The following is a 15,771-nucleotide window of genomic DNA, read 5'->3' on the forward strand; positions in this document are numbered from 1 at the left end:
GTGGCATGTCTGGTGGGGTAAGTGTGTGTGTCAGAGCTGTGTGTAAGTTGACTATGCAAACAATTTGGGATTTTCAACACATTGTTTCTTATAAAAAGAAGTGAGGCAGTCAGTCTCTCCTCAACTCTTAACCAAGAGAGACTGGCATGCATAGTATTTATATCAGCCCTCTGATTACAGTGAAGAGCAAGACGTGAGGACATCTATCTGATGCTGTGTGATCCAAACGAGTATGACATTGTTGCCACCCGTAGCATTGAATGCAAGGGAAGCCAGCGAGCATTTGGCCTCCCTTGATAAAAAAAAGTATTTAAAATTAGCCAATCAGCTTTGAGCTAAACTGAGCGAGCTCAACTGTGAATGGTCCTGTCGCATCAAAAAAAAAAGTGTCAAGGGAAGCTAGCTTGGATTTTGGCATCACTCCTATCAAATCCCATTGAGAGCATACCTCATTGACAGAAAAACTTGAATTGTTGCATCTGGTTGGGTTGTTGTCCTCCGTTGGCTATCTAGCTAAATTTGTCCCTTCCCTAAATTAGCCATGGATGGAGATAAGGATTTGGACTTGTGGTTTTACATAATTATCTGTACTGGCCAATTATTATAAAGGTGATTCTGATCCAACCATTAATTCATACATTGTTGTGTCCTTGGCCTGAGAGGATGGAAGTTCAATATGTAGCTAGATGTAGAAGGCTAATGTTAACTAGCTAACGTTGCCCATGAATGGAAGTTAGGTTAGTGAGCATTTTAGCCAGGTAGCGTGTACTGTATGACAGAGTCATAGACCGTTTAGGCAACAGGAACGAGAGGAGGATGGCATTGGTAATTCTCTACAAGTAAGGTGAGTCAACATGTTTTTCTACTTGCCGGAACGTGCACACAGAAATCAGAACCATGGACAGCCACATCATATTTAGCTTATGTTAATTGGACTAAATTGTTTTTGGTATCATTTAGTTGCCACTGTATTAGACTTAGCAGAGGTGATTTGATGATGTGGAAGTTGGAATGGTGCTGGAATAGTGGAGGCAGCTCCTGTTTTCTTTGTGACTTGCGGTAACTCTCTGTGGTTCTAAATCAATAGTTGTTTAGTGGTCAGAAAATGTCAGAAATATTAACTTGCTTGACCGTGCTGTAGGTCATGTAACTGTTTGTTAGATGCAATATGCTTTGTGGACTCCACCAGACAGATGTTGCTCTCTGGTGTTGTGATGAAACAAAGGTGTGGTTGAATTTATTCTGCCACTGTGTCTTCTTATTGTCTCAACCTTTAGGCCTATATATCACGGTGTCAAGGCATTTGAACTAACAGGTTATAGAGCAAACAACACAATTATCACAACACACAGGTTGTAAAAAAAAAAATGTAAATGTAATGTGGCTTTTTTTTCTGGCTTGGCTTCCCCAGTGATTTTACCAACGCACCGCTACTGGCTGCCAGACAACCACCAACCCTGACATCTGAGCTGAAGGAACTTAGAGACATGGTGATGGAGCAGACAGACAGGGGAGGAACATGGTGATGGAGCAGACAGACAGGGGAGCTGAGGAACATGGTGATGGAGCAGACAGACAGGGGAGCTGAGGAACATGGTGATGGAGCAGACAGACAGGGGAGGAACATGGTGATGGAGCAGACAGACAGGGGAGGAACATGGTGGTGGAGCAGACCGACAGGGGAGGAACATGGTGGTGGAGCAGACAGACAGGGGAGCTGAGGAACATGGTGATGGAGCAGACCGACAGGGGAGGAACATGGTGATGGAGCAGACCGACAGGGGAGGAACATGGTGGTGGAGCAGACCGACAGGGGAGGAACATGATGATGGAGCAGAGAGACAGGGGAGGAACATGGTGATGGAGCAGACAGACAGGGGAGGAACATGGTGATGGAGCAGACAGACAGGGGAGGAACATGGTGATGGAGCAGACAGACAGGGGAGGAACATGGTGATGGAGCAGAGAGAGGGGAGGAACATGGTGATGGAGCAGACAGACAGGGGAGGAACATGGTGATGGAGCAGACAGACAGGGGAGGAACATGGTGATGGAGCAGACAGACAGGGGAGCTGAGGAACATGGTGATGGAGCAGACAGACAGGGGAGGAACATGGTGGTGGAGCAGACAGACAGGGGAGCTGAGGAACGTGGTGATGGAGCAGACAGACAGGGGAGCTGAGGAACATGGTGATGGAGCAGACAGACAGGGGAGCTGAGGAACATGGTGATGGAGCAGACAGACAGGGGAGCTGAGGAACATGGTGATGGAGCAGACAGACAGGGGAGCTGAGGAACATGGTGATGGAGCAGACAGACAGGGGAGCTGAGGAACATGGTGATGGAGCAGACATAGAGGGGAGGAACATGGTGGTGAAGCAGACAGACAGGGGAGGAACATGGTGATGGAGCAGACAGACAGGGGAGCTGAGGAACATGGTGGTGGAGCAGACAGACAGGGGAGAAACATGGTGATGGAGTAGACAGACAGGGGAGGAACATGATGATGGAGCAGACAGACAGGGGAGGAACATGGTGATGGAGCAGACAGACAGGGGAGGAACATGGTGATGGAGCAGACAGACAGGGGAGGCACATGGTGATGGAGCAGACAGACAGTGGAACTGAGGAACATGGTGATGGAGCAGACAGACAGGGGAGGAACATGGTGATGGAGCAGACAGACAGGGGAGGAACATGGTGATGGAGCAGACAGACAGGGGAGGAACATGGTGATGGCGCAGACAGACAGGGGAGGAACATGGTGATGGAGAAGACAGACAGGGGAGGAACATGGTGATGGAGAAGACAGACAGGGGAGCTGAGGAACATGGTGATGGAGCAGACAGACAGGGGAGGAACATGGTGATGGAGCAGACAGACAGGGGGGGAACATGGTGATGGAGCAGACAGACAGGGGAGGAACATGGTGATGGAGAAGACAGACAGGGGAGGAACATGGTGATGGAGAAGACAGACAGGGGAGCTGAGGAACATGGTGATGGAGCAGACAGACAGGGGAGGAACATGGTGATGGAGCAGACAGACAGGGGGGGAACATGGTGATGGAGCAGACAGACAGGGGAGGGACATGGTGATGGAGCAGACAGACATACAGGGGAGGAACATGGTGATGGAGCAGACAGACAGGGGAGGAACATGGTGATGGAGCAGACAGACAGGGGAGGAACATGGTGATGGAGCAGACAGACATAGGAGGAACATGGTGATGGAGCAGACAGACAGGGGAGGAACATGTTGATGGAGCAGACATACAGGGGAACTGAGGAACATGGTGGTGGAGCAGACAGACAGGGGAGCTGAGGAACATGGTGATGGAGCAGACAGACAAGGGAGGAACATGGTGGTGGAGCAGACAGACAGGGGAGGAACATGGTGGTGGAGCAGACAGACAGGGGAGGAACATGGTGATGGAGCAGACAGACAGGGGAGGAACATGGTGATGGAGCAGACAGACATAGGAGGAACATGGTGATGGAGAAGACAGACAGGGGAGGAACATGGTGATGGAGCAGACAGACAGGGGAGGAACATGTTGATGGAGCAGACAGACAGGGGAACTGAGGAACATGGTGGTGGAGCAGACAGACAGGGGAGCTGAGGAACATGGTGATGGAGCAGACAGACAAGGGAGGAACATGGTGGTGGAGCAGACAGACAGGGGAGGAACATGGTGGTGGAGCAGACAGACAGGGGAGGAACATGGTGATGGAGCAGACAGACAGGGGAGCTGAGGAACATGGTGATGGAGCAGACAGACAGGGGAGCTGAGGAACATGGTTGTGGAGCAGACAGACAGGGGAGGAACATGGTGGTGGAGCAGACAGACAGGGGAGGAACATGGTGATGGAGCAGACAGACAGGGGAGCTGAGGAACATGGTGGTGGAGCAGACAGACAGGGGAGCTGAGGAACATGGTGATGGAGCAGACAGACAGGGGAGCTGAGGAACATGGTGATGGAGCAGACAGACAGGGGAGGAACATGGTGATGGAGCAGACAGACAGGGGAGGAACATGGTGATGGAGCAGACAGACAGGGGAGGAACATGGTGATGAAGCAGACAGACAGGGGAGCTGAGGAACATAAAGGTCAGACTGAAAGACAGTGAGGACCAGTTATAGGAGCAATGATTTGATCTTCGACTCATCAAGGAGGAGGAGGAGGAGCTGAAGAGAGACAATGCAGCTACTGTCATGTCATAATTTTCAGTAAACATGAACAGAAAAGATGAGGACATGAAACAAAAAGGTTTTGAATTCAGTTGCGTTTTTATGCTTATTTGTGAATTTTGTAATTTGAGTTAATTGGTGTTTATTTTCATGTCCTTGCCAGAGTGAGAGGGAGGTAGAAGAGCTGAAAAAGAAGGTGAACATCAATAAGACTGAACTGCCACTGAAGAAGGGCGGCAGGTAGCTTAGTGGGTAAGAGCGTTGTGCCAGTAACCGAAAGGTCGCTGTTTCTAATCCCTGAGCCGACTGGGTGAAAAATCTGTCGATGTGCCCTTAAGCAAGGCACTTAACCCTAGTCGCTCTGGATAAGAGCGATGAATAAATGACTGTAATGTAATGCAGGTAATGATGTCCAACAAAATAGAGGGAGGAGGAGGAGGAGGATAAAGGAGCAGGCGGAGGAGGAGGAGGATAAAGGAGCAGGCGGAGGAGGAGGAGGATAAAGGAGCAGGAGGATAAAGGAGCAGGCGGAGGAGGAGGATAAAGGAGCAGGCGGAGGAGGATGAGGAGGAGGATAAAGGAGCAGGCGGAGGAGGAGGAGGAGGAGGATAAAGGAGCAGGCGGAGGAGGAGGATAAAGGAGCAGGCGGATAAACGAGCAGGCGGAGGAGGAGGAGGAGGAGGATAAAGGAGCAGGAGGAGGAGGAGGATAAAGGAGCAGGAGAAGGAGGAGGATAAAGGAGCAGGCGGAGGAGGAGGAGGAGGATAAAGGAGCAGGCGGAGAGGTGGGGGGAGAGAGCAACATAATTCACAAACTCACTTTGATTGCGGTCAATCTGTGAATGATGTCGTAAAAATGTGCGACCAGGTTGCCAAAAATGTGTCTGTGTGCGTGCATGATGGTGATGGTGGTGGGCAGGGTTGTATTTGGAGTGCTAGGGGCGTCTAGACCTAGGGGATATGTAGCGGTTGATCTGAAATACAGAAAGTATATTTTCCTCATGTTCAAATACAAAACTAAATGGTGTACCTACTGTCCCAAATGTATCCACAGGAGGGCGATATATACACTATGATCTTAGTTTGCTTAGTTATTTACATTTAAGTCATTTAGCAAACGCACTTACAGTTAGTGAGTGCATACATTTTTCATACTGGCCCCCCGTGGGAATCGAACCCACAACCCTGGCGTTGCAAGCGCCATGCTCTACCAACTGAGCTACACGAGGCCTATAACATTACACTGATCTTAGTATGGTTTCTTGTTACATTACATAATTGAACTGTCTCTCACTTAGTGTTTACATGCAATATGTATACTTTACTTGATCTAATATAAATATGAAACGTTTGTCTGTTTGATAAATGCATAGTCCAATCTATAGTCTATTGTAGGAGGGGGACATAGTCTGCAAGAAGAATGTGCATGACAATCATCGATTTGGTAGTTAACTTGTGTTGCAGATCATAATATAATTTAACATTTAGTCCAAAGCTCTCCTCTGGTTTTGGTTAGTGCAATCAGGGATCCTTGGGACGGGACGGGACGATCCTAAACCCTAACCCTAACTTAAACCCATACCTTTACCCTAAACTTAACCATAACCCTTTTCTAACCCTAACCTTAACCATTTTACATTTCAACTTCAATATGGTAGGGACGTTCCAAGGATTACGACTAGCACGGGCCCTCTTGGTTTTTAAAGGCAAAGTGAGCAGAGGGCGTCACATGTATTCTTGGTAGTTAGAGTCTTTCACCCTACTAGCATTCCATGGACCTTTAGAAAAATGTGAGCTTTTTGAACTACATTTCCCTACAGTCCCCTTGGCGTCATCACCGCACTCTGCCTTCCCTCCCACTTTTGTTGGTCCGTGAGGAAGTCGCAAGATGGCTGATATCGCTTGAAAGTATGTTCCCTTCCTCAACATGAAGTCGTGAGTGTGGAAGAAAGCGTGGGAGGCACCATCGGGCGTTTATTTTTATTTTTATTTTTTTTCCATATTTCATTTCTCCAAACATCCATTTCATTTCGCGTCGTCTCTGTCCCAGAGTTGTCTTTGAGAGTTGACGCGTCAAGTCACGCCGGGGACCCAGCTAGCTAAATTAGCCAGCTAGCTACAGCGGTTAACGTTAGCCAGCGAGCTAGCTAGCTAACTAAGTCATATTTTGATACTCCATCGGCCAGCTAACTAGCACGTATCAGTAATTTTAACTATTCTAACGGTTATAATATCAATATACTGTCAGATTAAGAATTAATCGACCGTCAACTTCGAAAACTAATGCGCAACGTTTCTTCTTCGTGTGAATCAGGATTAGGATTTTGGAGTAAATCATAACATTACTGTAGCTAGCCATCATCAGCTGTCAACATTTAATGTGTTATTAGCTAGTTAGTTAGAGGGGTAGCTAAACTCTAGCCGGAGTATTAGACTAGCTGGCTTTGCTGGCAGTTGACCAAAATACTGCTAGGGATGGACACACAATTGTACACACACGACCAAATATAGAAGATTGGCTTTGCACACTAACTAGTTCGCTAGTCAAGTTGCTAAAAAAGTTAGCTAGCTTGCTTACTTGCTGTTGGGAAGTGCACCTCGGCCTGGCCAAATAGCTTGCTAGGCTAGTTAGCCTTTGCAGGGTTGGTCACTCTTGTCAGAGTTGGGGGTGGCAACAGCTAGGTGCAGCAACAGTCGCTAAGTAATTCACACAGAGAGGTAAGTTAGCTAGCTGCCAGGTTCTAGCTAGCTACAGTCTCGACCCTCACATCAGCTATCACCACGGAGTTCAGAACGTACCCGGAGCCCTCCCCCGGCCAGACCCACCGGCTCAACAACACTGGGATGGGCGTGCAGGGCTTCCAGGAGTATCTTGAGAAACGGTGTCCCGGGGCCGCGGTCCCCGTGGACCTTCTCAAACTAGCCCGTACGCCGGGCCGCCAGCCCCCGCACCCCCACCACCCCCATCACCCCGGCCCTATGCCCCCTCCACCCCCGGCCCGGATACTCATCGATGCTGACTCCGGCCTACAGCGGCTGTACGGCGGTTACCAGACGGACTGGGTGTGCGGCGGGGAGTGGAACGCCATGCTGGGATACCTGGCCGCTCTGTCCCAGGCCTGTCTGTACCAGGGTGGGCTAGAGCTGGTCGTGGTGTTCAACGGGACCCTGGGGAAGGAGCGGTGGCCGGAGTGGGCGCGCCGGGCGCAGGGGCAACGCCAGACAGCCCAGCTCATCGTTAACCATGTCAGCAGTAAGGCTACCCCGCCTCCCCGCGCCTGGTTCCTGCCCCCGGCCTGCCTCAGCCACTGTGTCCGCCTCGCCATGTTCCGCTTCAGAGTGCGGGTGAGTAAAGAGCAGTAGCTGCTACCCCATTCATAGACGCCAACTACCTTTAGCGACATCTTCTTCCCGGGGGACTTTTGTTAAAAGCCCAGATGTTTGCACAAAACGTGAACACGCATCACTTACGGTACAGTTTTGGAAACGTAAGGAAGTATCTTTCATATCAGCGATAAATAATAATTGTTAAAAAAGTTAAATGACTACAGACCTAGTTAGGGTTTAGTCATATCGCCATGTTGCAGCGTGTTTACGGAAGACAGAGGCGACCACCTGTGTTAATCAAATCAAATCAAATTGTATTGGTCACATGCGCCGAATACAACAGGTGCAGACATTACAGTGAAATGCTTACTTACAAGCCCTTAACCAACAGTGCATTTATTTTAAACAAAAAAAATTAAACAACAACAAAAAAAGTGTTGAGAAAAAAAAGAGCAGAAGTAAAATAAAGTGACAGTAGGGAGGCTATATATACAGGGGGGGTACCGGTGCAGAGTCAATGTGCGGGGGCACCGGCTAGTTGAGGTAGTTGAGGTAATATGTACATGTGGGTAGAGTTAAAGTGACTATGCATAAATACTTAACAGAGTAGCAGCAGCGTAAAAAGGATGGGGTGGGGGGGCAGTGCAAATTAGCTATCTAGCTAGTTTAGGCAGCCGATAGGAGCTGCCAGATCTGCGCCATCGTCTAGGATTGATGTGCTCTTCCAGTAAAACACTCGTGTCCCCCGTGGAACGCCTCGTGCATAAAGAATCCTCCATTCAGGAATTTAAAGTCGAGCCGACGGGGAAAAATATGTGTACCATCTTAATAAAACACAATTTTTCCACCCCCGTTATTGGATAACTAAGGTTGTTCCGCACAGTGTTCAGAAAATTGTCAGAGAATTGTGTTGGAAAGATATTTGTATTTTCTGCCCCAGACCTCAAGTGGTCTCCTGATGTGATTTAAACATTATTGTGGACTTTAGTTGTTTTTCTGTGATTTAGAGAGTGAAAACCTGTAGAGAAAAAAAGGGGAATTCCTCAACCTGGAAAAACAAAACTGAGAATCTTTCTGGTGGTTTTTGGTGTTATTATGGCAAATAAATGTATTGGCTGCTAAGAATTCTGAGTGGCTGGTAGATTTTTTTTCATCTACACGCTACGATGACGCCGTACTGTATGGCTGCAATCTCTTGACGTGTCTTTACGATGACGCCGTACTGTATGGCTGCAATGTCTTGACGTGTCTTTACGATGGTGCTGTACTGAATGGCTGCAATGTCTTGACATGTCTTTACGATGGTGCTGTACTGAATGGCTGCAATGTCTTGACATGTCTTTACGATGGTGCTGTACTGTATGGCTGCAATGTCTTGACGTGTCTTTACGATGACGCCGTACTGTATGGCTGCAATGTCTTGACGTGTCTTTACGATGACGCCGTACTGTATGGCTGCAATGTCTTGACATGTCTTTACGATGACGCCGTACTGTATGGCTGCAATGTCTTGACATGTCTTTACGATGACGCCGTACTGTATGGCTGCAATGTCTTGACATGTCTTTACGATGACGCCGTACTGTATGGCTGCAATGTCTTGACGTGTCTTTACGATGACGCCGTACTGTATGGCTGCAATGTCTTGACATGTCTTTACGATGACGCCGTACTGTATGGCTGCAATGTCTTGACGTGTCTTTACGATGACGCCGTACTGTATGGCTGCAATGTCTTGACGTGTCTTTACGATGGTGCTGTGCTGAATGGCTGCAATGTGTTGACGTGTCTGTCATGACTCTCTCCTTGGTGAGGATCAAAGGTGGCAGATCAGCTAGGCCAATGGCTGACAGATAGCTAGACCCCACCCCTCTCTCCCACAGGAGAGGAGAAGGGGAATTGGGCCAGTTTATGACTTAACAGCCGGTCATAAATAGTTTGTAGAAAAGGACTCCTTTTTTAAAATTATTTTATTTATTTATTTATTTCACCTTTATTTAACCAGGTAAGCCAGTTGAGAACAAGTTCTCATTTACAACTGCGACCTGGCCAAGATAAAGCAAAGCAGTGCGATAAAAACAACACAGAGTTACATATGGGGTAAAACAAAACGTACAGTCAAAAACACAATAGAAGATCTATATACAGTGTGTGCAAATGTAGCAAGTTATGGAGGTAAGGCAATAAATAGGCTATAGTGCAAAATAATTACAATTAGTATTAACACTGGAATGATAGATGTGCAAGAGATGATGTGCAAATAGAGATACCGGGGTGCAAATTAGCAAAATAAATAACAATATGGGGATGAGGTAGTTGGGTGGGCTAATTTCAGATGGGCTGTGTACAGGTGCAGTGATCGGTAAGGTGCTCTGACAACTGATGCTTAAAGTTAGTGAGGGAGATAAGAGTCTCCAGCTTCAGAGATTTTTGCAATTCGTTCCAGTCATTGCAGCAGCGAACTGGAAGGAATGGCGGCCAAAAGAGGTGTTGGCTTTGGGAATGACCAGTGAGATATACCTGCTTTTGGTCTCTAGGATGGGAAGACTAAGATTTTCTTTGTTCCATAGACTCTTTGCCGTCAACTTTTATGTCAAAAGTGGACATTAGAACATTATTCATGACCTCTGAATGTTTGGAATGGTCATTGGGGATCTAAAGAATAATGTCATATTGTTTATTATTTTGTGATGTTTTTAAAAATTGTATGAATCTGTCAAGTTTCCATCCAATACGTTGTCTATGTGATAAGAAAATGGATGACACTATTTTTAAGATAGGAGTGTGATATTAGGAGTCATAAGAGAGAACATCTAAGCATATCCTTTGCACAGCAACTAGCCACTCCCCACGTGCCATCAGAGATCGTGTCAGCAAGTAGGAACACCCCTTTTACCAAGAGGGCATAAAGGCTTGAAAGACAAATTAACATTAGACCAGGAAGCATGTAGCTGTGGCTACACGGCTTAAAATAGTTAGACCAGAAAACAAGAGAGTGGCGACTACGTTTAGAATGGTTAGAACTTTGAATGAGAATGACCAGCTGTCGTGAAGCGCGAGGTGAACGTTACAAACGGTCGAACCTCTACGGACCAGCTGACGTGAAGCGCGAGGTGAACGTTGACACTACAGACCAGAAAACGTGGGACGGTAGTCCATACGTTTGAAATGGTGAAACGCTCAACCTCTACACGAGGTGAAGAAGCAGATAAACGCACTAGACCTCATCATATCAGTCTGCAGCTGGCATGTAAAGTTGTCTAGAACTTTCACTAAAGACACCAGTTGGGAAGGACCATCCCATCTCAGACAACTGTTGGTACATCTGAAGTATCTATTCTAATGAACACTCCATTCGAAGACAAGCCGAGTCCCATCGGAGTGGAACCAGGACACTCAAACCCTTTTTGTGAAAGTGGTTCAACAGAGAGACGGCGATCAAGGACAGCTACGCGTAAATATGCATTGCATTTCTTTTCCGAAAGAGTGGTGGTTTCCAAATGTAACAACGATAAGTTGAATCTCTTTGTCTCTCCCTTTCACACACTCTCTTGACCCCTCCTTCCCCTAACCAAGCAGTCATGCTGTTGTTTAGTCCAGTCCACTAGGGACCTGTTTTCATTGTATTACGTTAGTAATCAATAACCTATACCGTGTGTGTGTTTATGTATTCTGTGTTAATATTTAGTTAGCTAGTAAATAAATAATTAAGTCAATTTGTGTATTGCTGATTCATCAATAATGTTAGGGTTCTTGCAGATATCAAGGAGTATGCGACGTTCAGAATGAGACTGAGGTAATAATGATTAATCAGTGACTGTTATCGAGAAGTCAAAAGTTTGGACACACCTACTCATTCAAGGGTTTTTCTTTATTTGTACTATTTTCTACATTGTAGAATAATAGTGAAGACATCAAAACTATGAAATAACACATATGGAATCATGTAGTAACCAAAAAAGTGTTAAACAAATCAAAATATATTTGAGATTCTTCAGAGTAGCCACCCTTTGCCTTGATGGCAGCTTTGCACACTCTTTGCACACTCTTGACAAGGCAGGGGTGGTATACAGAAGAGGGCTCTATTTGGTAAAAGACCAAGTCCATATTATGGCAAGAACAGCTCAAAAAAGCAAAGAGAAATGACAGTCCATTACTTTAAGACATAAAGGTCAGTCAATCTGGAAAATGTCAAGAACAAGTTTCTTCAAGTGCAGTCTCAAGAACAATCAAATGCTATGATGAAACTGGCTCTCATGAGGACCGCCACAGGAAAGGAAGACCCAGAGTTACCTCTGCTGCAGAGGATAAGTTCATTAGTTACCAGCCTCAGAAATTGCAGCCCAAATAAATGCTTCAGAGTTCAAGTAACAGACACATCTCAACATCAACATTGTTTTTTTGTTTTTTGTAACTGTTCAGAGGGGACTGTGTGAATCAGGCCTTCATGGTCGAACTGCTGCAAATAAACCACTACTAAAGTACACCAATAAGAAGAAGAGACTTGCTTGGGCCAAGAAACACGAGCAATGGACATTAGACCGGTGGAAATCTGTCCTTTGGTCTGATGAGTCCAAATTTGAGATTTTTGGTTCGAACCGCCGTGTCTTTGTGAGACGCGGTGTGGGTGAACGGATGATCTCTGCATGTGTAGTTCCCACCGTAAAGCATGGAGGAGGAGGTGTTATGGTGTGGGGGTGCTTTGCTGGTGACACTGTCTGTGATTTATTTAGAATTCAAGGCACACATAAACAGCATGGCTACCCCAGCATTCTGCAACGATACACCATCCCATCTGGTTTGGGCTTTGTGGGACTATCATTTGTTTTTCAACACCTCCAGGCTGTGTAAGGGCTATTTTACCAAGAAGGAGAGGGATGGAGTGCTGCATCAGATGACCTGGCCTCCACAATCCCCTGACCTCAACCCAATTGAGATGGTTTGGGATGAGTCGGACCGCAGAGTGAAGGAAAAGCAGCCAACAAGTGCTCAGCATACAGTGGGGGAAAAAAGTATTGTCAGCCACCAATTGTGCAAGTTCTCCCACTTAAAAAGATGAGAGAGGCCTGTCATTTTCATCATAGGTACACGTCAACTATGACAGACAAAATGAGATTTTTTTTTCCAGAAAATCACATTGTAGGATTTTTAATGAATTTATTTGCAAATTATGGTGGAAAATAAGTATTTGGTCAATAACAAAAGTTTCTCAATACTTTGTTATATACCCTTTGTTGGCAATGACACAGGTCAAACGTTTTCTGTAAGTCTTCACAAGGTTTTCACACACTGTTGCTGGTATTTTGGCCCATTCCTCCATGCAGATCTCCTCTAGAGCAGTGATGTTTTGGGGCTGTCGCTGGGCAACACGGACTTTCAACTCCCTCCAAAGATTTTCTATGGGGTTGAGATCTGGAGACTGGCTAGGCCACTCCAGGACCTTGAAATGCTTCTTACGAAGCCACTCCTTCGTTGCCCGGGCGGTGTGTTTGGGATCATTGTCATGCTGAAAGACCCAGCCACGTTTCATCTTCAATGCCCTTGCTGATGGAAGGAGGTTTTCACTCAAAATCTCACAATACATGGCCCCATTAATTCTTTCCTTTACACAGATCAGTCGTCCTTGTCCCTTTGCAGAAAAACAGCCCCAAAGCATGATGTTTCCACCCCCATGCTTCACAGTAGGTATGGTGTTCTTTGGATGCAACTCAGCATTCTTTGTCCTCCAAACACGACGAGTTGAGTTTTTACCAAAAAGTTCTATTTTGGTTTCATCTGACCATATGACATTCTCCCAATCCTCTTCTGGATCATCCAAATGCACTCTAGCAAACTTCAGACGGGCCTGGACATGTACTGGCTTAAGCACGGGGACACGTCTGGCACTGCAGGATTTGAGTCCCTGGCGGCGTAGTGTGTTACTGATGGTAGGCTTTGTTACTTTGGTCCCAGCTCTCTGCAGGTCATTCACTAGGTCCCCCCGTGTGGGATTTTTTTGCTCACCGTTCTTGTGATCATTTTGACCCCACGGGTGAGATCTTGCGTGGAGCCCCAGATCGAGGGAGATTATCAGTGGTCTTGTATGTCTTCCATTTCCTAATAATTGCTCCCACAGTTGATTTCTTCAAACCAAGCTGCTTACCTATTGCAGATTCAGTCTTCCCAGCCTGGTGCAGGTCTACAATTTTGTTTCTGGTGTCCTTTGACAGCTCTTTGGTCTTGGCCATAGTGGAGTTTGGAGTGTGACTGTTTGAGGTTGTGGACAGGTGTCTTTTATACTGATAACAAGTTCAAACAGGTGCCATTAATACAGGTAACGAGTGGAGGACAGAGGAGCCTCTTAAAGAAGAAGTTACAGGTCTGTGAGAGCCAGAAATCTTGCTTGTTTGTAGGTGACCAAAAACTTATTTCCCACCATAATTTGCAAATAAATTCATTAAAAATCCTACAATGTGATTTTCTGGATTTTATTTTCTCAATTTGTCTGTCATAGTTGACGTGTACCTATGATGAAAATTACAGGCCTCTCATCTTTTTAAGTGGGAGAACTTGCACAATTGGTGGCTGACTAAATACTTTTTCCCCCCACTGTATGTGGGAACTCCCTCAAGACTGTTAGAAAAGCATTCCAGGTGAAGCTGGTTGAGAGAATGCCAAGAGTGTGCAAAGCTGTCATCAAGGCAAAGGGTGGCGATTTTAATTTGTTTAACACTTATTTTGATTACCACATGATTCCATATGTGTTATTTCATAGTTTTGATGTCTTCACTATTATTCTACAATGTAAAAAATAGTAAAAATAAAGAAAAACCCTTGAATGAGTAGGTGTGTCCAAACTTTTGACTGGTACTGTATATATCTTCTAAGAGTTTAATTCGGGAGATGGTAACTCTTTAAACAACTTCTTCCGTGGTGCCCCATATTCCTAATGAGTTAATTGTTTAATTATTATTTTAATTGAGTAACAATTAAACATACTTAATTGATGTGAAAAATAAGTCATCATATTAAATAAGTCACGACATGTCTTTGCAATGGTGCAGTGCTGTATGGCTGCAATGTGTTGACGTGTCATTAGATGGTGCAGTGCTGTATGGCTGCAATGTGTTGACGTGCCATTAGGATGCACCGTATTGTATGGCTGCAATGTGTTGACGTGCCATTAGATGGTGCAGTGCTGTATGGCTGCAATGTGTTGACGTGCCATTAGATGGTGCAGTGCTGTATGGCTGCAATGTGTTGACGTGTCGTTAGATGGTGCAGTGCTGTATGGCTGCAATGTGTTGACGTGCCATTAGATGGTGCAGTGCTGTATGGCTGCAATGTGTTGACGTGTCGTTAGATGGTGCAGTGCTGTATGGCTGCAATGTGTTGACGTGCCATTAGATGGTGCAGTGCTGTATGGCTGCAATGTGTTGACGTGCCATTAGATGGTGCAGTGCTGTATGGCTGCAATGTGTTGATGTGTCATTAGATGGTGCAGTGCTGTATGGCTGCAATGTGTTGACGTGTCATTAGATGGTGCAGTGCTGTATGGCTGCAATGTGTTGACGTGTCGTTAGATGGTGCAGTGCTGTATGGCTGCAATGTGTTGACGTGCCATTAGATGGTGCCGTACTGTATGGCTGCAATGTGTTGACGTGTCATTAGATGGTGCAGTGCTGTATGGCTGCAATGTGTTGACGTGCCATTAGATGGTGCAGTGCTGTATGGCTGCAATGTGTTGACGTGCCATTAGGATGCACCGTATTGTATGGCTGCAGTGTGTTTTAGGCTTGGGCGGTACACAATAGTTTTCAATAAATGTGAATATTCATTGCTACTTTTTAAGTTAATACCTGCAGTCAACTTGTTCAATACGTTAGGAGATAAAACATTTTACGTTCTTCATTATGTAACATTATAAAACTTCCTGTAGTTCCCCGGAACAGATGAGCCAGTTACGTGTTTGTTTGTAAATAAAACTACAGGAGACAGCGGGAGCTGGTGAGTCCATAGCGTTTTGTAACTATCAGCGAGTCTCTGTTACAGCGGGAGCTGGTGAGTCCATAGCGTTTTGTAACTATCAGCGAGTCTCTGTTACAGCGGGAGCTGGTGAGTCCATAGCGTTTTGTAACTATCAGCGAGTCTCTGTTACAGCGGGAGCTGGTGAGTCCATAGCGTTTTGTAACTATCAGAGAGTCTGTTACAGCGGGAGCTGGTGAGTCCATAGCGTTTTGTAACTATCAGCGAGTCTCTGTTACAGCGGGAGCT

At 46.0% G+C, this 15,771-nt stretch overlaps 1 protein-coding gene across 1 annotated transcript in view; it reads left to right on the forward strand.

Annotated features, from left to right (window-relative positions):
• The first annotated feature begins 6,079 nt into the window (after positions 1–6,079).
• Positions 6,080–15,771, forward strand: part of LOC311148199 (constitutive coactivator of PPAR-gamma-like protein 2) — a 64,531-nt gene continuing 54,839 nt past the window's right edge. The window contains exon 1 of the mRNA XM_084185079.1: positions 6,080–7,536. Coding sequence (XP_084041205.1) covers positions 7,036–7,536 — 501 coding nt within the window. The 5' untranslated portion in view covers positions 6,080–7,035. The remainder of the gene's footprint in view (positions 7,537–15,771) is intronic.

Source organism: Coregonus lavaretus, assembly GCF_964263955.1.
Source record: "Coregonus lavaretus genome assembly, chromosome: 20".
In the NCBI taxonomy this organism is placed as follows: Eukaryota; Metazoa; Chordata; class Actinopteri; order Salmoniformes; family Salmonidae; genus Coregonus; species Coregonus lavaretus.